The sequence below is a fragment of the Corvus kubaryi genome, unplaced genomic scaffold, assembly GCF_017639235.1.
Source record: "Corvus kubaryi isolate FWS band 111438036 unplaced genomic scaffold, C.kubaryi_AGA036_p1.0 37357, whole genome shotgun sequence".
In the NCBI taxonomy this organism is placed as follows: Eukaryota; Metazoa; Chordata; class Aves; order Passeriformes; family Corvidae; genus Corvus; species Corvus kubaryi.
Window position 1 is genome coordinate 13,966,220 of NW_024581117.1, and position 26,441 is coordinate 13,992,660.

The following is a 26,441-nucleotide window of genomic DNA, read 5'->3' on the forward strand; positions in this document are numbered from 1 at the left end:
CAAAGTGAAACTTTGACAGACTAAAAGGCTTGCCACCTCCGCATATAAAAAAGCCTGTAATTACTAAGGGCTTGGGAAGAGGTTGTGTATGAAACAACTTCTTTCTGTAAGTACTCCTGCATCACCACCTAACACTGGACAAGAGCCAAAAAACCCCTTCAGGTCAAACAATGTATATTACAAATAATATCATTTTCTAACTATTTTGCAAGAAGTTTATAGAAATGTGAAGAAACACTGTAACAGAATAAAAGATACTTCACTATTTATAATTTTTCTCCCTTTGGGGAGGTACATAAAAAACCATTTAGAAAGCTATCTTGATACAAAAATCTTGAAAGATTGTTCTTTCCTCATAAAAACCAATTTATTTTGATGTCTCACAAACTGGTTTTTTTTGAGTATATAATACATATATGGAACAATTACAGTTTAACCATTTGCTAATGGTTATATGAAGAGATCATAGTATCTTACATTCCCATGATCCCTTAAAGCAAACTGCAGCAGCTTTAGCTGCAGCATGATTTTCATTAAATCACTCAGCTGCACTGTGTCTTGCCTTGCAATTGTCAGTCCCACTTTGCTTTTTCATGGACTCTTATTCCAAAATTAAGATGTCTAGCAATTCCCTTTGCATTTATTACAGTAATTTCATAACTGGGCCAAAAGAACACTCTACTTGAGCAGCTCAGTTAGCTCTAAATTAGCAGTGCCAGACCCAGCTCTAGGTGGTGAGGAGGATAGGAGTTCCCCTTCAGCACAAGGCTGCCTGTGAAAGGAAAAACAATTAATGGATGGATTAATTAATTAATTAATTAATGGATGTCAGTGGCTCATTTATGAAGCCACCTTACAAAGCAGAGAGCAAGATGTAAATCTGCTTCATGGCTTGTTTTCCTGCAACACTATGAGAGAAGGAAGATGAAACCTAAACCAGGATGTTTTGTTTTGGCACATTTGTGGAGAAAAGATGCATCCCAGATAACATTTCTAACTTTACCTACTCAAACAGGATGGAGTCCACTGGATTCACTGGATGGCAGATAGCACTGATTTAACTTGAAAGCCAGTTAAATGGCTTTTCCTCCCTTCATCCAGATCAGAAAACTGGGGCTGATACTGTTGCTGTTGTCAGTATGAGCCCACAGGGGTACATTCATGGCAGGCCCAAGGGAAAAGTAGCTGCCCCTGAGCTCACTGAATTTACAGCAGCCATCAGCCATGGTTTATGCACTGGAGTAAAGCTTCCAGGGTGAAGAAAATTACACCAAAACCCTTTTATTCTAGAAAGGTTTTTAATTTCACTTGCATATCTTAACAGAAATACAATATGCTAGCAGCAAAAAAAGATTTCTATTCTAACATTTCACAATACATTAGTGTCCAAATCTCCATTTTTCTATTAAGGCAGTCTGCATTAATTACAAATCAACTCTGAATACTCTGACAGTATTTCCAAATACGTACAAGCCACCATAAAATAACTATTAATATTATTACCATGGGAAAAAAAAAATCACAATACTAGTAAAAATGTAAACATTTGAAGGTAATGCCTTTAAAACCACAGAAGGTACCATCTACCATTCCAGGACCAAGTAAACAGCTGAAGATATTAGGTAACTATAAAAAGCTAATAAATTAAGTCTTTGTTCAGTCAATATTTCAAAAGTTGTTCATGTTCTGTGAAACTTTATATTCAGGTTTGAACTAGCAATTACTTTCAAGTTGTACTTCCTAAAAGGAGAGTTCAGGCTAACTCCTTGCTCTTCCCCACATCAAGATGGCATCCGATCACTTAATTCTGGTTTTAAGCGGCATTAATTCACCCCAGCAGAGAACAAGCAGGAACAGTTTTCAGAGCAGCCCTGATGTGTATCTCAGAAAAGTCCCTAATCCCATGTGTAGCTCAAGAGGTGCCACCAGCGTCCTCCCTGTGCTACACTGGATCATTTGAGCCATTCATCCTGGGAGCAGCGTTTCTCCATGGACTTCCCTGCCTGGCAGTAGCATTCCAACTTGCCTACACAAATGTGAACACGAGGGAACGGGACACAAGGGCTGAGAGAAGCCACAGGCCTTCTGTTGTCCTCCAAGCCTCATCCCAGCAGGAGACTGCCTAATGACTTTTGAGTTTTGATCACTGATATTTTGAGTCCTGCAATTAAAGCATCCTCATGATTGAACAGAGCCGTTAAGACAGTGAAACGTCACATTCTCTTCTCCTGCCTGGGAGCAGCAGCTCCTCGAGGGGCACTGACTTTATTGTATAGCTGAGTTCAGTGTTTCCTGGTAGCCTGCAGGTTTTACTGGTTAAATCAACTTGCTTAACAGAAGATGCAAAGGCAATAATGGCAATACAAAACGGGAAAAAAAAGAAAAAGTAACAATAAATACTAAAACCTGAAGTCAACTCTTGCTTCGTAATAGGGATTATATAGTTCTGAAGCAGATTAACAGACTAATTAATGGTCTTGTTTGTTTAGACGTGGTCACAGCAATATCATGAACTGGCCCACATGAGTCTAATTTAAGGATAGATATAAAATATCAACACAGTTTCATGGAGAATAGGTCTTGAACAACAGGTTGCATTTTACTCTTCTATATACTAAGCTCGGCTTGCAAAGACACCTGCACTGAGGTGTTATCCAGAAGATCCCTGAGTAACCTTCTGAAAACAAGATGAGCATGTAATTTTCTTTAAAAATCATAATAATTTCAAAATACAATATTAATAGGGATTCAGCAAGAAATAGAGCTATTTTCCATCTTACTCAATGTTTTAAAGGCTCTGGTATAAAAGGGGCAGAAACTCAATGGCCTGTCTGTTTGCTTTTCCCCACCCCCTACCCATGTCACTGATGTAATAAAAACTTATCACTGCTCTCTACAAACCTTGCCTTGCATTCAATTTTAAAAATCAATGATCTGGAATAAACTGTAAAAATCACTTGCAATAAATTTGCAAAGGACATGCAGACTGCTGGAGTAGTAAAGAATGAGGACAGGTCACTTATACAGAGCAATCTGGATCAGTTCATGAGCAGTATTTTAACGCTGGTAAAATACAACGTGTATTTCCAAGAAAATATAAGGTAGGATAATAAGAGAATGATGTACCGCATTCTTGAGAAAGACTCTGAAGACGACTTGGCCCATAAAAGTCAGCATGCAAGGCAATGCCTCCACAAAAAAAAAAGGACAATGCAATTTTTGAGAGGAGAGGGAGGGAGATATTCATCAGAGTAAGAGGATCACATTATGTCTCTGTACAGTCCTGATGGATCACTATTGACATATGGCATCTAATTCAGATGTCACCCTTACAAATATTTCTATACATGAGAAATACAGAGAAGAACGTGAAGATTAATTAGCCTTGGATAACATTCACTGCCATAGGAAAGTTAAGGAATTCAGTACATCTCATCAGAGAAAAGGTTAAAAGGGACATAATCATGATTTATAACTACACACAAGCAATTAGAAAAGCTGATACTACAGAGATCAATATAAGCAATCAAATGCATAAAAAGACCAAAATAACTTAAGGTGGAGCTAGAAATGCAAATAGAAAATCAAATGAAAAATGTACCTGGGGTAATTAAGTATTGCAACAGGAGGTATGAGTGAATTCTCATCACTTGAAGACTTCAAATTAATATTAAATGCCTTGCTAAAATATGTATGTTCAGTTCAAAACAAAGCCACTGAATTTAATAGAGAAACTGCTTGTTGAAATTCAATGGCCTGTTGAATTTAAAAATAATTCCTCATTATGGTGCCTTCTTGCCTTATATATTTATGAGATTTATTTTTAAATATATATTTCACTAAATGAAAGGGGGTTACCAAGAAAAAGGTGGTTTTTTTCTTTCCAAGCACAGCAACATTTAAGGCTAGATTTAAAGCTAAATAAACTGCAGCTGCATTTTGGAAAATATGTTTTTTCTCCCCCCCATTTATTTTTTCCATTTCTTGTTCAGAGTTGTACAGTCCACTTAGTCGACTGTCTGATTTACATAATCATGTAGTTATTCTTCAGTTTTTCTGTTCCTATTTATAAACCATTCACAAACCATCCACTTAAGTAACAGCATGATTTATTGTAAGAATGATTATGGTTGTTTCAGAGGGAAAATGGAATGTGATTAAACGAAGAATGAACAAGGACATTCTAGAACAAAGGGCTCTAATCCTGCAAAAGGATTTGTAAATGAAACCTGCCTCTCAACCCCATCCCAAATAGCCAACGAACTACTGAGGGAATTCAGCAGATACCTTTATAGCTGTGCAGCCAAGAGCTTAGCTGAAGACAAAAATTTAGATAAAATAAACCAACCAGCCAACCATGCCCACAGTATCTTCTGGAGAAATGGTAAAGCTCCCAGAGCCATCCACACTTTGGGGGAAAAAAAAAAAAAACCAACAAAAAATGAACTATTTATACAGTTGTTGATATGACCCTCTCAACACCAGTCTGAGCACCAAGGCTCCAGAGGAAGAACTGCAAGCAGACCTTTGCCCTTGGATAAGTTCCAGCATCTGAGATAAATGCATGAACCAAGGAAATGATGGGGTATTTAAGCAGTGGATCCAGGAGAATGCAGCTTTTCCTTATGCAGTAGATGTTTTGCAGGTGCCACAGGAACCTTAAGAACCCATGCTTCTTATGGAACTGGTGAACAGTCTGATGGAAGAATATCAAGGTTCAGTATCTTCACCTGAAGTGCTTATTCTCTGCTATTGCAGAAAGAACAAGTGGTGAAAAACCCTGTTTGTTTACCAGTAACACTGCCTGTTTACAAACCAACTCCCTACCAGAAACAGCTGAGAGGCTCCACAAAGGACGAGCTGTGTTACAGAGCCACGTTTGTCAGGAAAAACAACCATAATATGAGCATGTGCTCATACCTGGCACTGCTTTTAAACACTTGTCTTAACCCAAAATAAGCAGCAGTGATGGATCATATACTTGCTCAAAGACAGATAACCCTGATCCATTTAGACAGCACATGAACCAGCAGGAGCTTGGGAAATCCCATGCTAAATTGATAGAACTGCCTCAGAAATTCATATGGAGTTACAGAGCCATTCAGAACAGCACAAAAGCTTTTCATACTTGATTACCATATAAGCAGTGTTTCCTAAACAGTGAGGGAGAGAGAGGGATATTTTAGGTGAAGCCAAGCATGGAGCCCAAGAAAATCAGCTTTGCAAGATCTGTGCTGAATATGCGTGAATTCTCACTTAAGTAGTCTGAGGAGCTGTGGATGGGCTAAGCTGAAGACTGGTAGAGGGCTAAGCTGAAGACTGGTAGAAGGCACTGGTTACATTCCTGCTGTGGGGACAGCTGAGGTTAACCTGAACACTGTGGTTTTTTCAAGAGGAAAGTACCGAACTATTGTTTTCAAAAATAGCACCATTACTCCAGACAGAGAGAAACCCCCCCACCCCATTCTAGTGCAATTATTTAGATTACTGTTAGTGAGCTCTAATGAGTACAGCTGAGACTGCAGCTAGCAGTAATGCCCTGGCTTACAGGAAACACTAGAGCTATACGCTGAAATCTACTTTTACTGAAGAGTATTAGGAAAAGGCTGAGAAAATTCCAAGGACTCCTCTAAGCTAAATGTGATGCCTACGGATGCAACCAGGACCTGGGGTCTAGTATTTCTGTGATGCCTTTCTGCCTAGGGGTTGGTACCGGTTTGGTTTCAGACTTGGTCTTGCTGACTAGAGAAATGGGATTCCCCGGGCCAGCTAAACCACTTTTTCTACAAGGACCAATTTTGCGAGGAGCAGCAATGGGGGTCTGCAGCTGCTGCATTTTTGTAGCTAACACTGACTCAAAGGAAGAGCTACTGGCAGATGTGGGGTCAGGCTTCCCCCAGTTTTCCTTGCCCAGTTGCTCTGTGTTCACCTGCGCTTTTGCACTGTATGGTGACTTATCAGAGGGTGGAGGTGGAGCTCTTCTTTTCTTTCCTCTGCTGTCATTAGGACTTGTAGCATCTCTTTTTGCGTCCAGATGCGTGTTTTTCTGAACAGTCATCTCATGAGATCCATCAAAGAGTGAAGCCCATAGGGCAGATGCAGACTCTTCTTGCTGGCCAAGAAGGAACTCACCATGACTCTCTTCAATTTTCCTTTGTATGATATCAGCTAAGCCCTCATGCTTCACTGGAGAATCAATGCCTGTAATTTTAAGGGACAGCAATTAACCCAGATTAAAACACCACCAATGATTTTACTTCTATCTATTTTGTTATTGCTGCTCAGAATACAAAACTGCATTAGCTATGTCTCACCAAGTCTGAACTAGTAAGAGTATTAGTGGATGAAATGGAAAATATTACATATGCTATCCAAGGGAGAACTGAGGTGACAGGAGGGAACTGTTTTTGTGACAGCTGGCATTGAGGCAGCAGGGTAGGCACTGATATTTCTTTCCAAGTAAAAGCAAAAATAATGTACTACTGGGAAACATGTATGTATTAGATATTAAACACATTTTGTTGTATAGTGCTTTGAAAATTTCGTTTCACGGGAGGCCCATGAAAGTCTGTGACTAAATATTCTTGTGCTGCCAGCCTGTAGAAAACAGGACATCTTCACATTATCATTTTTCTCTATGTGCTTTAAGACTGCCTTGCTCCGTTTCTTATTCTTCTTACTGAGCTTTCCCTGTATACTGCAGTAGTACCAGCCTCAAACAGCAGCAGAATCTGATTTTAAATAGAATCACAGAACAGTTTAGGTTGGAAGAGACCTTTAAAGATTATCATGTCCAACTGTTAACCCAGCACTGCCAAGTCCACCACTAACCCATGTCCCTAAGCACCACATCTGCACGTCTTTTGAACACCTCCAGAGTGGTGCCCCCACCACTGCCCTGGGCAGCCTGTGCCACTGCTTGACAATCCCTTCTGTGAAGAAATTTTTCCTAATGTCCAATCTAAACCTCCCCCGGGGCAACTTGAGGTCGTTTCCCCTTGTCCTGTCACCTGTTACTTGAGAAAAGGAACTGAATCCCCCTGGCTACGCCCTCCTTCCAGGGAGCTGCAGAGAGCCAAAAGGGCCCCCCCTCTGAGCCTCCTTTTCTCCAGGCTAAACACCCCCAGCTCCCTCAGTCACTCCCCACCACACTTGTGCTCCAGACCCTTCCCCAGCTTCATTGCCCTTCTCTGGACACACCCCAGCCTCTCAGTGTCTTTCTTGTAGTGAGGGGCCCAGAACTAAACACAGGATTTGAGGTGCCTCACCAGTGCTGAGTACAGGGTACTACAAATACTATAAATAAGCTTGGGAAAAAATGGTGTATTAAGAGTGAAATGAAGTTTGTGTTCTGCCCCTCACTGAGGTACATGTGTATCAGTGGAACGATGCTACCATGTTACCTTTGTAAAGCTTCTGTGTGGTTCATTTACTGCATTTCTGCTCTGCATTCACAGCTTAGATAAAACTTGACTGTTCAGTGCTCTGATGCACGGTAACTCAGTGACCCACATGGCATTTTGAGCATCATCACAGCTCCATCCCAACCAGCAAGCAGTCAGGCATTTAGAGTTGTACAGTGTTTCTCAGTCAATACTGCATTGGATCCAGTAAAACAAAGTGACCTATTTTTCTAGTCTGTAAATATTATTTCAGTAACAAAACTATTAAAAAAATCCTGCTGCATACCATTTTTCTCTGCAGAAATACAAGTCCCAGATACACTCTAGCTAGATTTTCCGAGCGTATTTTTCAACATCATTACCGAAGACTAAACAATTAGGTGAGTTATGCTAGGTAAGCCCTAAAATAGCTTTAAGAACAGCAGATTAATTTCATGCAACTGGTTTCCAAGCCAGACTATTTTACCTTTACATTTTCTGAGCTTTATAGTACTCTTACTATGAGTGTTTATTTCTAGTGACAGCATTTTTGAGTGTGTTCAGGGCAGACTGCAGATTTTTAGCTCAAGGTATAAAAATGTATTAATTATTTGCACTATTACAAATTCAGACTTAATATTAACTCCTTGGTATGCAATTATGTTGCTCTTTCACTGTCTGAATTGTCCTTGAAAAACTAAGTGTTTCAACACCAACACCAGAAGCCATCTGAATTCAGACAATGTTGTTTCTGTTACTCTGCAACTTGAAAAGGCAAATCCCCACTTACTCATATCATGGTAGACGGAGGTCGCTTCCTTTGTCAAGAACAAAGGTGGTTTCCGTGGTGACATAATCTCAATTTTCATAAATTCCTCACAACAATGTTTCCACTGGCCTGAGAGAGAAAAGAGAACAATGACTGGAACTTAAAAAACTTCAGCCTGGAAAAAAAAATGGAAGTTATTAGTTTGTGTTAGGAAACTACCTCCAAAGTAATGCTAAACAGTAAGCATTTACTTTTGTTTAGCTTGAATGCTCAGGATGCATTTGTATTTTCACCTCTGTACCCACTCTCTTAGCACAAAGGTCATAAGATCCTACCTGTAATTTAAGCACCCCAGCATTACTGTTACACTATGATGGGTAAAGATCATAATTTGCCTTCAAATCCCCAAACAGTATAAATCCAAGGGGGGGGAAAAAAAACAGAAAAAAATTTAAGGTTCGGGAAGCTTCATGAAGTAACCAGGGACAAACTCCAATATCCTGCAAGCCGGATGCTATACAGCTATGTTACAATGTTATGGCAAAGGAACAGTCTGTTTTTAATAGAGGATAACTTGCCTTTTATCCCTTAGCAGACAAAGAAACCTCTTTTACTATTAATAGATTTTGACCTTAAGGAAAACAAGACACAGTAAAATTACTTTGTTCATACCAATCATTCCAAGTTTTCTGAGCACATTAATTTTAAGAGAATTTTAGAACCAGGGAAGAAAAAAGGCATTTAAATGCCAAGTGACCCATTTTTTCAGAATCTAAGGAAAATATCTCAAAAAATCCGTGGGTAGTATTCTATCTATAATGAATAAGAAGTAGTTCTTTTACCCCACTCTACAGATAATTTAAAGAGGATGCCCTAGTTTTTGCTTGGTGTGTTTCTTTAATTGATAGTGCCTTTTCTCACTGTAAGTCAGAGCTAGAAATGACTGGAAATACAACTACGATACCGAGTTTCCACAACCTCAATTCAATTATCTTATTGGTGTTGTCTCTGACTAAAGACTGATATTTCATTAATTGACCTGGTTCTGTTTTCTGACCTGATAACAATGCCTATCAGGAAGTAAATCTACCTTGTCAATAGCAGCATAAAAACTGACAGTCTCTACCCTCAGTAAACCTGTGAGTCAAGCAGGAAGCAGAGAAAAAAACACACAGGCAAATTATTCTATGCAGTTTTTATAATAAGTATTTGGTGATAAACAAGGAACACAATATACTACTTCAACAATGTTTCACACAATAAATGAGTTCCCTCTGCCATGTAAGATCAGTGTTGCTCCAGAGGTTTGCCAAAGGATCAGGGTAACACTTTATCACCTGTTACAAAGGCTGAGGTACAGCTTTTACCAGGCCCAGGTAAGCAGTGGGTATTTGCTTGACTGGATGGAGTGTGGCTGGGTGAGCATATTCCCATGTGAAGAGGGCTACCAAAACATTTGAACTACAACAGAATCAAGCAATCCCTGTTATAACAAATTGTAATTTAATTCATCCATATAACTGCTGGGCAAGGAAACTCCATGTTTACTTATGATTACTTGCAAGAGCTGGCCGAATCCACATCCTAGCCAGGGCCCCACATGATTCCAGCATCCTCACCACTTGTCACTAAGGTTTCTATACTAAGGTTTCATACTTGCAGGATCTCATCAAACCAACACACCACTGGTAGGATGCCCAGGCAGAGGTGGACTCTTCCCACTACAGTGGGGAGGAGGAAGAGACAGTGAGAATTTAGCAGTCTTTAAAAACATTATCTAGAACACTGCTAAGAGAAGAAGTTTTTTTGAGATTGATGGATATATTCTGCCTCTGGTTTCCTGCAAAAACACAGACTGAACACATGGACTCTGGTTTAGTCAAATATTTGCCTTCCAACGGCTTAGACCACCACCCAATATTATCCCAGAGAACATTTTCTTTTCGTTGTTGCAAACAAAGGCGTATGAGGCAATTCCAATTCAAATTGCTCAAAGATCCCTTTGATGTTACACAACACCCCAGTCGGAGGGCACACTGCCAGCACTGCCTGCTTACTTACTCAGATCATAGAAGTGCTGCCAGAAAGCCTCCATCCACTTATGAAGTTCATCCCTACTGTCAGTAGCAAAACGTTGCGTCACAGCCTCTCCAGACACAGGGTTGATAACAGAGAAGTTATTAGTTCTTCTCTTGGAGTCCTTATCCACAGCTCGAATCCTGGTTTCCTAGGAACAATAAACTATGGTGATGAGTTACTGCTTCACACTGGCATCAACTTATGGCCAATGACAGTGCAAGGAAGGTAGAATTTGGCTTTTTGTCTACTCCAGATTAATACCCAATTAAAAAAAAAAAAGATGAACTAATGTCAGGAACTGATTATAAATATTTTTTCTCATAAAACTATTAAAATGACATAAAATACAAAAAATAAGGGAATAGAACACAATTACTGCAGTTCAGTCCTGAATTACAGAATGTACTGTAATTCTGTGTTACCCCTCCCTCTACCTTCACCAGCTAATCTCACACTGCTCACTCTTCTCCACAGCAGTTTAGGGAATAATCTACAATAACAGCAAGCAATTCCTTTTCTCCAAACATTCAGATGGACAACCACGTTATTACAGCTACTATTTACACCTCCTACTGTGCTTCTGTGGGCCATTGTTTACCCACTGCATTGTAAACTTGTATCCATTTTGTTTTCATCTTAGCAAATCAGGACATTCAGGGCTAATACAATAGTGACAGGAAAATTAAAAAGAAACTTACCTAGGCCACCTTTAAAGGGGCATTTGGAGCAGTACCCCATACAGTTCTACTAGAACACAAGATTTTGCTCTAAGAGAAAAAAACCACCCTATTTGCCATTTAAAAATAGATATTTTAGTTTTACCTTAATTAGGGAGAGCTACGTAGAAATAATTAAATGGGTATATATATCCAAGAAGTGTAACAAGTCTATAAAATCTCTTCAGCTAGAGTTAGAAAAGCTCTCAGATTACACAGCAGCACTGTTGGAGCCAAGATTTCTCCTTGTGTTCAGGGACATAGTTCAATTGCTCTAGACTAGATCCAGTGGTATTTTCAGAGTATTTACTTTCTTTGTTATGGCATTACTACAATTAAAAAAAAAAAAAAAACCAAAAACACTTATCCCTAACAATTATTTTTGTGTGTGTGTAAAATGCTAAAAGTTTTAAGTCTGGCTAAAACACAACTAAAAGAATTCCAGAACACAACTGGGTCAACACTGCTGCTCACCACAACATGATGAGCAAATTAAAACAATTAACATCACTTTATTTACAGAAGTAAGGCAGAAGCCCTGGGAGTATCTTTGCACATGCAACTCGACCTGACTGAACAAGCAGCAGCCCATTACAACACTGCTCCTGAGAGGTTTCTGGCATGCTCAGGAGAGCACAGTAATGAGTTTTGGTGCCCAGGTGCCAGCTGGCCCCCTACAGCTGGCTAGCCCCAGAGCCCTGGCAGGACATGAGGACACCATACATGCAGCAAGACCGTGCAGTGCCCCCCTGCCTTGTGCAGGAATACACAAGGATATTCCTGGCATGGGCAGTGCCCAGGATTTGAAGGAAGCTAACAATCACAGCCAGGGCTGTGTTCGAACATCTCCTGTCTGGATGGACGGTGAATCTGACCACAAAGGTGGCCTCAGGGCATTCCTCAAAATACAGTGGGGACAGAAAAACCAGGTCCCTTTTACACAACTCAACCAAATGTCAAACATCTGCTAAAGGCATTAAACATACAACTACAGAAATTAAGTTTACGCATGGGATCCCATGGGGATAAGCCTAGTTCTGATACTCAGAAAAACAAAAATTATTCTACAGACCATTCCCCAGATTTTAAATGCATAACTGAAGTAACCATTTGAAATACCAACAGCTGCTTGTAGCATATCTGATGGATATGCTCATTTAAATTCTTCTGTCTAAAAATAGGAGATGAAGTAATTCATCCATAAGTGCTCTATATCCCATTAACTCAGGTAACCATAGATACCAGCAAAAAAATGAAATCAAGTAGATTAACATTTGACAGGTAAGAACTTCAAGCATACCATACACACAAGTTTATTTAATGATGTTTGCTGCAGGTTTTATCCCACAACTGTGGTATTATTCAAAGGAGATAAATCCTCAAGCAACAATCTATATCTGATGCTTGAATATTTCAGGAGTCATACAAGATGCCATTACAGCAATGGGCTGATGAATTTACCAAGCTTGGGTGAATTACACGACATGCCCAGTTCCACTTAATAAAAACAAAACCCAAACCAACAAAAACCTATTAAAACCAAACAAAAACCAACAGAAAAACCACCCCCCCCAAAAAAAAAACCCACAAAAAGTGCTTTATTTTACCATGTTGTAATAATATCTTTCCCAGTCTTCTAAAAAACCTGAACCAACTCTGCTATAGCAATTGTAAAGACCAGAACAATCGGTGGATGGCAACAGGAAAACAGCTGAATCTTGAACTCAAGTGACTCTTACGGGGAAGCTGAAGCCAGTTTTATATTCTTTACGCAAAAGATTATTTCTTTGAAGACAGGGAAAGACTAAAAGGGAAAAATACATGGTACAACCTTATTCTATATTTCTCCCCACAAATAAAATCTCTTTGCCTGATAGCACCTCTCTAGAAAGCTCAAATTTTAAGCTAAGAAGACACAGAGATAGAGAGAGAGAACTTTTTTTATTGCTGAGGTACAACATTTTCCTGCTAAGCCAGTCCTGACACACTAAGAAGCACTGGTTATAAAGACAATTTTAAGACATCAAAACAAATTACAGTTCTTAAGAAAAATATTGAATAACCTAGAGACCCAGTTCTGTGTATCTATTTTAAGATTAAACAAATCAAATATAACAAACTCCCTTCATGTTTTTAGTACAAAAAAAAAAAAACCAAGAAAAAACCGTACAACATTGGAAACAAGTATAACCTGTTCATGTGTTGGTTTCTATTGTAATGTTTAATAATTTCCATGACGTTTGTTTTAGGCAAGCAGGGAATTATGGTTCAATTTGAAATTATGGCTTTCAAGCACATTAATGCAGAAGACCAAATCCAGTCTATTAGCTGATATTTTGTCCCTTCCTCGTTTTGTGAGCTTGTACTTATGTGACATCCTCATGGCCACTGGCTGGTCAGTACAATGTGTGAGTATGACATGGACAAGAAATATTAGGATATCTGTGCCATTGATCTTGGGAGAAATGCAGCAGTTGAAAATGTGGAGAAGATGATAGCAATATATGACCAGCCAGCCTTTTGTGAAGCTTCAGGGGGCCAATAAAGCAGCTTTCAAACTGCTCAATTTGAGTATGTGTGCTACAAGGATCTGGGTGTTCTATCTGCTTCCCCTGCCTGCATCCACAACCTCTTTCAAGCAACTGCAGGACTAAACTCTCTGGATATGAGATACCAGACATTTGGAGGCCCTTAACTAGTCTATGCTTTTCCAATATATTTTCACAGGTAGGAAGGCTTTTCTAAGCCAACCAGTGGGACAAAGTCCTTACTACAGGGAATACGGATATTTTCAGGGCTGATCTCATTCCTCCATGCTGGAGTTCCCCAACATGTACAGTGAATATTGCTCATGTTGCTGGCTCCCTAAAAGCTCACATGGTCAAGAACTCGTATCCATATTCCTCTGCTCCAGCCCAAGGAGGAATTCCCTGGTTCCCTAGAAATATGCATGGTTCCCTTGAATTTGTGCTGCTGCAACCATCGCCACATTTTCCAACAAAGTCCGCTCCCTGACCTAGCCAGAACACCTGCACCAACAAGGACTGTCATTAAAGGTAATTCCAGATTGATTTTGTCCCTCTGCTCCTGCTGCACTGCTCAGCAGTGTTCCCATGAGCCCTGAGCCTGTGGCTGCAAACACTTGCTCCTCACCCTGCTCCCCTCAGCAATCAGCAAAAGCACAGAGAGAGTCCTGGGCTTGCTGACTGCAGGGTCCCAGGACAAAGACTGCACGGGAAAAATATGCGCGGGACTACAGGCAACATCCCAGAATTCCTGAAGTTTCAGGCACCCATGGCACAAAAAAACTTTTATAATCTATGAACCAAACATAATAGATTATGAATTCCAAACACTGAACAACTAGCATGAACTGCTGGCACATGCACCAATTTGCTAAGCTATCAGGTGTAGGCTAGGCCTTTATTTTTTATTTCCAACTAAAGAAAACTTGAAAAAAATTCAGGAACTGGCCCATAAAGAATATTTCTTCAAATTGGATTCCAGTAAATTTTCTTTGCTACAGAAAATATCATTTCTCTTTTCCTACTTAGTTGTGCAATATAATACGTTATAGTCACATTTAGCTGGAACAATAACAGTAGCACTTGCATAATAGGAACTGCAGAACCATTCTTGCTCAACAGCAGTAGCAGTGAAGTCATCTAAAGTTGAAGTAATGACTTTGCTGGTCTTAATGGCTTCTTCAAGTCTCAATTCAAAGGGAATGGGAAATACGGCTATCGGTGTGAACATTTTCCAGAGAATTTCTCATAAATTCAGATGATTTCATTACTTCTCAGAAAGTATCTTTAAATTACATATAAAGGATCAGCTTCACATTACAAATGAAAATGCCACATATACAACTCGAAGAGATTTTAGTTAGAATGTCTAGAGTTGATGTTCGATCTCAACTTTCACTTCGAAATTGCTGTTTCTATAACAACATGTAGCAGACAAGCCCATATGATTAGTCTGCTTTCATTTAATCCGTAAGAGAAATTTCATAACAAAGGAATCAAAAAATATCCACAGGCATTAAGTTAGTTTCAAGAGAAACTGTTTAAGTAGTAAAGTATCCAAATATGTTTTCAATTGCATTTTCTTTTTTTCTAGTTTTAATTTAAATTGAAGAAGGATTCACAGTCATTCTCCCACAGTCTGACATTTTCATAAAATGGTGTAAGATACATAAATCATGTACCTTCTACATGTTAGCTTTAAGGATACCCTGCAAACATAAGGACAGTCTCTCACCAAAGGCTTATCAAACTGGATTTCAGGTTCTAAGTGCATTGGTTACTTGGAGGAGCAAAATATCTTAGAACAATATGGTTATTTTAAAAGGAAAAGCAGAATTGGAATTTAGACTAAACCAGAAAACTCTAAGGAAAGATATGAGGCAGCTTGATAGATAACTTTAAAAAATATTCCTGTCACGTTTTAGAATGATTTAGTCATTCTATAATTTACTAAAGTTTACAATTTCTTAACTGATACTGCGAACAGCTGGAAAACAGAATTATGGCAGAGGCTGACTAGTGAAATTGAAAGTGACTGAAGAGGTAAGCAAGTAAACCTACTTAAATATATATCACAGTATAAATATTTATTTAATGTAAATGTATGAACAGTTGGGAGAAAAAATAGCACTAGGAAAAAAGGTACTTTTATTTAAGGAATCAACTTCAATCTTAGCAATTAAAAAACATCTTAACACAAACAGGTCACATTGTTATGACCCATTTAAATGTTTGGGTTCTACATCAGTCTCACTCTGAAGGAGAATGCATCTCTCCCAAGAACACTCAAGCCACCAAAAGCTGATACTGCTGCTGTAAGAAGCAGTTCTTTGTCACCCCATGCCCCCTCACGTTCCCAGTCATAGCTGAGCCCCGTGCCTTGTACCACACAAGCATTTGTGCAGCCATGTAATGAGCTGGGTAAGAGAACGGATTAAAGGGAAGCACAGTTGAAGCCAAGCATCCTCCTGCCCCAGACGAAGTGACTTTAACCCCCATGAGTTGCCCTGTGCAATCGCTCCGTCAGCTGCCCCCGTGCCTGCCCTGGCACAGCACAGCAGCAGCTGAACAAGCAGCCGGGCCCAGGAATGCTTCTCTCGGAATTAGTGCTGGCACCGAGCGCCCACGGCAGCACAGCAGCGGAATCCACAGCGACCTGTGCTTAACACAGCTTCCAAATGTGTCTATTTACTTATGTAAGATGAACTCAGCTATGTGATTGCAAATAACATTCAATTCCTCTGCCCATCCTTATGGGATATTAACCCTTGATGCCTGCACCAAAACCAGTTTTTGAGAGCATCTGTTCTCTCTAATGCTTGCCATTCTAGAAGGTCTTTCCGATAACGTTCAGATTACTTCAGATTAATTACTGTTTCTTTGGCCAAATAGTAAGCAACATTTTACATTTATGTTTTAAGCCCAGGCTTTTCAATCAGGGCACGAAAAACAGCAATAATGTCATCCTAGAGAACAGAGCTTCCAAAGTTATTGTGCCCTGGACAAAACCAGCATTAAGAAAAGCAGCTTATTTTAAGGCACTGAAATATTTTGAAAAATTTTCCAGCTCTCCTTCTAATTAAGACTGTGGCTAAATAACACATAACAACAAAAAAGCTTTTGTTGGAATTCCACCTTGCTGAGGACAGAAGTCTACCAGAACATTGCTAGGGGACTGTAAGCAATACATTTCCAAGGGCTGTCTTACAGAACTATCATATAAAAAGTTATTAGTTTTTCTATAGAAAAACACCCTCCTTTTTGCCTCTATGCTAACCAGTCTAATGCAACAGAAGGAATTTACATCCACAGCTAAGGAATGTTACGTTTCTGCTGGGGGACTGCAAATTTCACAGAAGCACATCCCACCCTCATTTCACCTGTAAGGCACTCTGTGTACCAGCAGCTTAGAGCCCAAATGACTGCACATATTTCTTAAACCAAAAAAAAACGTTCCCCAAAATAATCCAATAAATTAAAAAACCCCAACAACCAAAAGAAAAAAATCCCCATACAACCAATTTTACCTTGTTGACGGAAACTGTCAATGCTGGCTCCAGTTTAGCCTCAATTTCTTCTGGTGAGTAATAACAAAAGAGTTTGCCACCTCTCAGTACACAATACAGCCTCCTCCAGCTCATTAGACCTCCTACCATTTGCTAAAGGGAAGAATAGTCAGAAACTGCCAAACATAAACCTAAAACAAAACCATATTAATAAGGTGTACACGTATCAGCCCTGAGTGATCAAAACTTAACCACACCAAATCCATTCCTACAACAAAGACTTTTTGTTACAGAACATTTCAGTCACTGATTTCTGAAACATTAGCAGTACTTCAAATGTCTTCTGGTGTTTTACAGTTTTTGCAGATTTATTGCCATGTGACACTAACAGTACAGAATCTGCTGGTTCACACAGAACGAAATCTAGATCTGGTGTCTACTGTAAAAAAGAAAGCACCTTTATTAGCTACAGCAATTGCACAATAATAGAAATAAAAAGAGTATTACACTTTGGGAATACACAGTACATTCAACAAATGTCAAGCAAAGACATTTGTCTAGAATTCCACTTTCTCAAACGAATTTTCTGAACAGCTTTCATAAAAACATAACAGTTTCACAACCAGTTTAAAGCCTGTAATTCAGCACTCCTGACAAATGACCCAGACCCTCTGGTGCTCTACTATCACCTTCTCATATGCCTAGTTGTGCAACGAACCAAAACAGAGAAGTAAAGTGAGTTCAGATGAATAATTTCTAAAGGGATGAGTTTAAATATGGCTCGGTTCACCAGCCTGATTCACCATGCTGTGATATGAACTCTTGTGCCAGCACACCAAGGGCTATGTACAAGGATGAGAGCCACAGGATTATTAGGACTGATGCCGTCAAGTACCAGTGCAAACCAACTCTGAAACAAGAGTTGTACTTGATCTTTACTAACAACCTACATCATTCATGCCAAAGAAACATTGATTTCTCCATGCTCAGCCACTGAAGGCACCATTTGTGAATGCAGCCATGAGAGAGTTTCCCCCTTGCTCTAAGTAGAACAGGAAAAAACACCAGTTCTCAATAAACCACTTCAGGCAAAAGCAAAGGTTTTAACAATTGACTCTTAGTGACAGCTATTAACAGCCCAGGATGCAAACACAAGCAAGGTCTTCTTACCTGCTGGTTTAGAAATCCTGCCATCATATCCCTGGCCATGCAGGAGGGCTGGACAACTAAACGGCAACACATGTTTCCATACAGGGGCAGCCAAAAAGAGGATTCCTCTGGGGGAAAGAAAAAGGCAAAAGGCAGACAAACACTCAGTTCTGATCAATTGCCCTAAACTTACAGTTTAGCTTTCTACATCTGTTTTGACATTAAGATCGTGAGTGAAAATAAGCATATTTTCATACTTTAAGAAAAGAGATTTAATCCTGTAGGACTAGACTAAAACTAATTTTTAGTCTTCAGGAAGTGTTTTTTAATTGGAAAAAAATAGTAAATTCCAAAATAATTTCAAGTAAAAATGGCAATATTGTTCTGCAAAAAAGAGTTGTTTTTACATAAAATACAGCTCATTTCAGAGCTAAAACACTTTGAAAGGTAAGTACACTGACGCTCTCATCTAGTATGATCCCTGAGCCCATCCCATTGTGGCACACAGCTATATTTGTACATGAGCACTTTGCTCAGATTGTTTTAATAAGGCTTGGAATCTGTATCTACTTCTGCCTTCAGCACTAGAAGAGCATTTAGGGTTCCAAGGAGTTTCTAATGAGTTGGAATCACTCAGCTCTGCTATGCTATAGGCTCTCTCTTCTGTAATTAAAAGTAGGTAATGCAACATTCCATTAATGTGACTCTGTCTTTGGTCATGGTTTAGAAGTGCTTGTGATGAACCAAAATATCCAGATATGCCCTTTCTCACCTGACAAAATTATGTAAATAATGTCAGAAAAAGGAACTTCAAGAAGAATATAAAGTACTAATAAAGAAAGGCTTACAAATATCAAAGGTGCTCAGAATTATTCATCCAACACTTCAAGAAATAAATGCCCCATAAATCTTCAAATCTGTACTTATTCAGAATTACTGAAACGTAAAGAAGGAAATTCCCTTTGAGGTCAAGTTTACCCCAGTAAATGATTTAAGTTCCCAGAAGCAACAGTGAAAGTCCCACGCCTTAGGTTAACAGTTGGAGCATGGCTTATGGGAGGGACTGTCCTTGCAGAAAATAATGGACAGAGTACCAAAAAGTGAAAACACCACCATCAGTTGCAGTATAATCAGTCCCCCATGGTGTTGAATTGCTCCCAACTGGTGCTGCCCCAGAGCTGAAGGACAGCAGCCAGCACAGACTACAAGCACACACACTTAAGTCCTGTGTTAAATCTGGGCCTTGAACAAACCTCACCAAACTGAAGCAATTTTTCTTCTGACTACAGAGGAACAAGCTGTTCTTCGTTCTGATACCCTTCCTTGGCTGTGAGGAAGGGGAAATAATTTGTATATAACTACAACTCACATAAGACGGATATGCAAATGACAGAAGAAACTCCCAAAAGAATTACATTTTTCATCTGGACTTGAAATTTTACTCAACTTATAGTTTATTCAGCTGTGTACCGATGCCTGCTTTAGAGCCGTTAAATATTTTATTAAAGTTGTTCTATATTGAGTATCAAGAAAAATAATCTCTTTAAGCTCTTTAGTTTACAAGAGTTTAATGCAAAATGTTACTGGTTTTTTATTTCCTTAAATTGGTACCATATGTACTTACCATTTCCTGTGATGGTAAGGTTGTGGGTCCTGAAATTGTCCTCAGCACTTTCCAGCCCCAAAGTGGTGTATGCTAGCAAACTGTACTTTGCACCACTAAATGTGAAAGAAATGGCACATTTAGGACATTTCTGCTTGATGTTGCTCAGGTCTAGACATGCCTGAGATACCACATTTGGGTACAAGGGAACACCACAGTGCACGGCAGCACCTGTCAGTGACCACAGACTGCCACCCCCCAACCTCTTCCCACACAGCTCCTGTAGCTCTGGTTCTCTGTTCCGCAGTCTGTTCACCTCCTGCCTCCACGTGTGTATCTCCAGTTCCTCCTACCCCACAACTTCCAGGCCAATGCCATCATTCATTACAACTCTTTCTGTTGCCTCCTCTCTGGGACCTGCTGGCCAAGAGACTTCTCATGTGGCCACTGCCTACAAGCTGGGCTCGTGCTTCCTGAAGAGCCAAGAGGGGCCAAACCCAGGGGTAAAGGCTGCGCTATCCAAACCCTCTGCACCCTCTGGATGCTCCAAGCACCTCTCTCCTCTAGTCAGACACCAAGTTACTTCCAATAGCATTACAGCTCTTATTCCTAGGCCTAAAGCAGTAAGATTTGGCAATAGGTTCAAAAATTCCTATAGTTAATAGAACAACGGATGACAAACTTTATCTGAAAATGCAGGTTAAAAATTAAAAGGCTTTATACTGCTTCTCCATGTTGCCCTGCTCTTTTGCTTTGCCTATGCAGACTACACTTTATAGACCAGTTGTTTATAATGTATTTTGAATAGGATCCAATAGATTGATTATTCACATGCAGAAATCTGTGCAGAAATCCTACAGTCAGTTTTGTAGCATAAAGGATTTTTTTTCACTTATTGGCTTACAGGTTTCAGAATGTTTTATCTTAGTTTTGTATTTTGCCTAGGGAAAAAAAGTATCACTCTTACAATTCAGCACAGTGCAATTGTGGAATGCAATTCTTGGAATAAACTGGTATAAATTTAGTACGTTCAACCTTTTCCCTAAAATACTCATCGGACCGAGTAACAGATTTACAGTCCAGCAATGCAGTAAGAATTCCACCTAGCTAATGGCAGTTAGAACAAAGTCCACAAGAAAACAAACCCCTCCAAATCACTAACTACTCTCCCCAACAGGATCTAGCACAAGTTCCTCAACATATCTTCAGCAGAACATAAGAAATCTTGGTGGTATAAGAGCTGAGAAGATGCTATTGAACTAAAATCACCAAAAATAGTTTTCCATCTTAGTATTTTTCAAATTTTATTTTTCTTACTGGCACAGTGGAAACATACAGTTTTCGGACCTTTGGCTCTGCAGATAAACAAGGAGAATGTCTACCTCCCCCTAACCCTAATGAAAGAGGAAAAGTAGGAAGTTTGTTAGAGGGGAGGTCTGTTATGTATCTGTCTCCAGGGAACAAAAAGAAAATTAAATACAGTATCACGTTCTGGGTGAAAAACCACTGCTGTGAAGCACTTCAAGAGGGCAATCTGAACAAAAACTCATCAGCATTTGTATATATTCCCTGCTAGACTGTTCCCTAACAAAAGGTTCTCCACTGATTATGTTTGACCATGCAGTTGAGCAATGCATTACCATTCTATTTAAACTGTACCATAAAGTTCAGTTTCTTCTCACAGATAAAACTGCTGTGCTGATTCTAAAGTTACTTTTTTTTTTCTAAAGCATGACTAATTACCACAACAACCTTGCCAAAAAAAATAGCTACTTCACTTTTAAAATATGCTTCACAGTAACATTTTCATTCTAAAATACAAGTCATTCCTTTCAGGCAGCTGCAGTATAATTTAGAAAAGTTTTATCTACAAATATTTTTCAGATTTAACTGGCTAATCAGGATTCTTGACTGTATTTTTCCTTTGCATTTCACAGAATTAGCTAACCGCCTTAAATGGCAGTTTCTTTGTATAACAAAGAATAGTCTGCCTGCTGCATCTCATTCGGTACTTTGCATATCTATAGTATTTTACCATGTAACAACTTCATTAAAAAAAAAAATCAGCTCATCTTTACAACATGCCTGTGGCAAAGGCTCGTTGTTTAATCTGTTTACTGATCAAAAGACAGAGGCACTGAAGTTTCCACACAGACCCCGGTGTGGGAAGGTGTAACTATAACACTCTATCAATGTATGTTAATTAAAACATCTTCAATTCCAGAATCTGTTGCTGAATATTAAACCCAATGTTAGAAATCCCAATCTTAGTTCATTCATTCAAAGCGAGTGAAGGAGTGAGTGGAAGACTTGTGAGTGAAAAAAAAAAAAAAGAATTCAATATGCTCACCTTTCAATCAGATCTTAAATAATAGACAGTAAAACCAAATATAACCTTCAGGTACTAACAAGAACCCAACCATAAAAGTGAGGCCACCAGATTAGACTGTGTACTTCCAGCAAAATATCACTGGGCATTTGCCAACTCAAACACAGGACACGGAAGCTGCTGCACCTTCAGCCCAGTGGAGGACAATACATCAAACACAACCACCAGTCCATGTGTAGGCCAGTTCTGCAAGTGAATGAGCAGGCACTTGAGGGAGACTCCAGCGACTTATCCAAAGAGCAACCTAGTTACACTGGCATTTAATAGTAAAACTGCACTGAATATTTTTTCTGCTATGAAAAATGTAATTAAAAAAAAAAAAAAAAAAATTAAGCTAGAATTGAAAAACAAAGCAGGCAACAGACTGTAAAGAAACTAAAAGAGGGATAATTAAGAGAGAATATCAGTATAACTCAAATTAACCAACCTAAGCAACCAATCAAGCCCTTTGTCACTATGCTCTTTCAAGAAGTTCCAAGTCTGACAGTTTCCTCACTAACTAGAGAGGTTTCTAAGCCAAGAAGTTTGGAACAGAGGGATCACAGAGTTTTTGGGAAATGGAGAATATCACTCATGTGTGCACTGAAAAGAAAAAGGCTTGTACAAATGAAATCTACAGAGAAAAGGTGTTCGCATAATATAGAAAGTTCACTTTTTTGTTGCAGTTTAATTTCCCCTGCTGGACTGGTAAAACTCTCAGGGAATACTTGAAAGATCTCTTGTAGTCTTGCAGTCTCTTCCCCTTTATAAGGGCTACATACCACGGTCTAACTAATATAAATCCTAGGGGAAAACCCATTAAAAAAACTGGACAACTTATTTTCTGCTTATAATAACCCATTTCTTTCCAAACAACTATTTTAATCACCCAGCAAAGCCATCATTAAACACTTCATTGTTCATTTAATTGTGTTAAGAAAGTAATAGTCACTGTGAGATGATTATCTACAGCAGAAACAACAAACTTCCAAGATGGAGGAAAGGAAAATTCAATTGAGAAACCAAAAGCAAAACCCAGGGGAGGAGGCAGCTGTTTAAATTGTCTACTGGTGCTTCTTCCTTAAAAGCCAGGCAGTCTATATTCAAGCAAAGAAGCCAGTGGTTATATCTGATTCAAACTGTGTCTAATGATAGTGTGTCATGGCCCAGCTGAAGCTGGTGGAAAGCACAGCCACCTGACATGATGCAGATTGAAAAATACATTGTCATTAGGTGGAACCCACTGGAAAGTTAGTGATAAAATCTGTTTTGCTCTGTGGATAAGATCTCTCGGATGTCTATTTTTGAGTCACACAGCAATATCAGTTTACAGTAATATCAGTTCAACGAAGACGGAATATGCTTGAATGTTTCCTTTTAAAATCCTGGGAAATAGATATATGAAGCTAGACTAAGACTACACTCAACACCTGGCAAGAGTTAAGCATTGATTCTTTACTGTCAGCTGCCAAAAAAAAGTAATTCCTTGAAAAAATTGCTTTCTAAAAAAACATAAATAAATAAAATAAAGAAATGCTATTAGTATTTTCAAATTAGGTATTTGGTCTGCTTAAATCCCAATGAAATTAAAGTTGCTGGAAAATATTAGTAGGCAGTTAATTTTTAAAAGGACACAGGTAAATTACTGGGAACAGCACTTATGCCTATGAACACTGAAAACTGTTCTGTGCTAAAGTCAATTAAGAAATCTCCTGTTAAGCAGCCCGTAACCATAAAGTGCCTTTGGCAGTCCAGTTTTACTGAAAAGCTGGCAAGTGGAATTAGGGCAGAGGGTACTGGAGTGGTTTCTCCTGCCTACATACACACTTTTTGTTATTTCACACAACTTGTAACTTTTAGACATATCTACCTGTCTGTCAAGTACGAGCAACACTGGCTAGGTGCAAAAATAGTATGGGGAAGGAAGTAAATGGGGAAGGGGGGAGGAGGAGAAGTAGATGGACAGAGAGACACAGACAGACCGTACAAGCTCAACTTCCTCTAGAGATCAAACTAAAAATACTATGGAGGTTGGAAAGAATAGTGGATTTACCAGCTGTCTGGCTGTGGAGCACAAAGATAAAGGCTGCTCGTATGTTTCAAGATCAGAACCAGGCCCCAAGGCTCAGCGACATGGTTGGAATTCACACCTACTTTCTCATTTCCTATTTAAAATGTAAATTTTTTTTCACATGGGCAACTAGAGAAAGAATCAGTTTCATGGCAGTTTGCCAAAAATTTACAATCTATTTGGTCTACTTCTATTGTAAAAGCTATAAAACCAGAATATCAATATATGTGGCTTACTGGATGACTGGGTCAGCAGGCAAAAGGGGTTCAATGCTGTCTTCCTCCAGTGCAGCTTTGAGTTTCTTCCCTGTAGCTTTGCTGAGGGACGTTTTAAGTTTCTTTGCCAGTTTCTTAGGAGTGTTTGTTATATATAAAGACTCCTCTGTACAGCAGCTATACACTTCAACCTTCACCTGGAAATCTGGGCTTGCTTCATCACTGAAGTGGGGGAGGAGAAGATTTCAGAGCGTTTGTTAACAAACTGTGCACGGAGCCAAGGAATGTTGCTGCTACTTTATAGATTAAATAACATATTTCTAATCAAGGGAAGCAATGCCATAAGATTCAGGCGCAGACACACGTTAATATGGAATTAAGGACTAGAGTACACAGCAGTAACTTAGCATTGAGGTCATGAGATGGATGTTATAATTGCGCCATAAACAATTACAAACAGGAAATTCAACGTTTAGGTTAAAAACGGAAAAAACCCCCATGTTATGGAAATACACAGGCAACACATTCAAACACACTTAAATCCGCCCTCTACTGTTACACAAAAATCCCATGATTGAAAACCTGTGCCTGCTTATGGTCCTAAATCAGATTGAACTGTTTGAAAGATATCTTAGCTGCACCCCATCCCCTTCAAATTACTGAAAAAAAAATGCTATCTAATAAAATCTGTCATTCACAACTTAACTACCTACTGCTGCATCGTCTGGCCCACAGTCTTTCTCAGTTTTCAGTTCTATTGATTCTCTTGTTCTCAAGCTTAGTCATCAAACCAGAAGCCTAACCTCATCTTTCAGGTACAAATAATGTCATTACACAGATGCCGTAATAAAATCATCCCAAAAGCTTTTATATCAAGTCTTTCTATGCCTTGGGGGATAAAAGGCAAGTTAGGGTGCCTTTTCTGCTTTTGTTCCAGTGTTCCACAGAAAATTATAATGGTCAAGTCTCATATCTGTGAAGAAGGAGATTTGAATCTTTGTCCCCACTCTTAACTTGAACATGTATTTAGGAGCGCTTAAAATTTGACTTAAACTCAGTTTTCAGGATCCTGATTTAAAGCTTTTGGTAGTTCTAGCTTTCTAGCCAGTCTTCCTCAGGAGACAGACTCTAAATTGTTGATATAAAAAAATAAAGGCAGGGAGTGGAGTCAAGCACATGCTCAGGTAGGTGTAACAGAACATGAGATGTTACATGAGGATAGAGACTGTAACCTGCTGGACAGAATAACACTGAAACACTTGGTGCAACATTTACACCTATATTGTCATAATGCTTTCAGGTTTTAGCATTGATTTAATGCTGTCCTGGAGATGTTTGTTTATCTCTTTATATAAAGAAAAATGATTCAGCAGGGCAAAAATGAAAAGAAATACAGGTCAACTAGCACATCTACAACCAGCCTCATTTTGTACACAAAAACCAGCCTTCCAGATTCTCCACCCACTAAAATGAACAGAGCCTCTACTGATTCCTTTGCCCACAGCAAAACCTAGTGGACCTCAGCCAATCTTATTCATAATCACATCCACCTTCAAAAGAAAACAATATTTGTACTTCCTTCGACAGATGTAAATTATACTCACAATATGGTTACATTTTCAAAACAGATATCTGTTATTGCTTTATCCACAATAGTCACCTCAGTATCAAAAACCTCAGCTCCCATTCTGAACAAACAAAACACTGCATAGCGCTGTGATTCTGGAGAGAGCCAGAGAAAGCTTTTATTAGCCACATTGCACATCACAATACTAAACACTTCCAGTAAGCAGAACTATACAAAATGGTAATTCAGACCTCTAAGGAATTGCCCTCAAATTCTTCCCACCAGAAATTTTTATCATAGGATTTTATGATAATTGACCTATCAAAGCTGCTGTCTAGGTAGAACATACACAAAGGGAAAAAATGGCTACCTCTATTAAGAAAAAAAAAGTTGAGTAATCAGGTATAGTGTGTGTTAGCAACTTCAAAAACATTAGTAAAAATGTAATTTTGTTTAGTAAAATTGACTTTACACCAAAAAAAAACCCCAAA

At 39.0% G+C, this 26,441-nt stretch overlaps 1 protein-coding gene across 7 annotated transcripts in view; it reads right to left on the reverse strand.

Annotated features, from left to right (window-relative positions):
* Window positions 1–1,279: 1,279 nt before the first annotated feature.
* RTKN2 (rhotekin 2) overlaps window positions 1,280–26,441 on the reverse strand; it is a 52,217-nt gene continuing 27,055 nt past the window's right edge. For 6 of the 7 annotated variants that reach the window (XM_042033392.1, XM_042033391.1, XM_042033396.1 and 3 more), the window contains 8 exons: window positions 25,988–26,105; window positions 24,405–24,605; window positions 19,751–19,845; window positions 18,148–18,254; window positions 16,999–17,130; window positions 10,213–10,378; window positions 8,173–8,280; window positions 1,280–6,201 (listed from right to left, as the gene is read on the reverse strand). In XM_042033392.1, the coding sequence (XP_041889326.1) occupies window positions 5,648–6,201; window positions 8,173–8,280; window positions 10,213–10,378; window positions 16,999–17,130; window positions 18,148–18,254; window positions 19,751–19,845; window positions 24,405–24,605; window positions 25,988–26,105 (1,481 nt within the window). In that variant the 3' untranslated portion in view covers window positions 1,280–5,647. The remainder of the gene's footprint in view (window positions 6,202–8,172; window positions 8,281–10,212; window positions 10,379–16,998; window positions 17,131–18,147; window positions 18,255–19,750; window positions 19,846–24,404; window positions 24,606–25,987; window positions 26,106–26,441) is intronic. The other variant, XM_042033397.1, reaches the window with a different exon arrangement.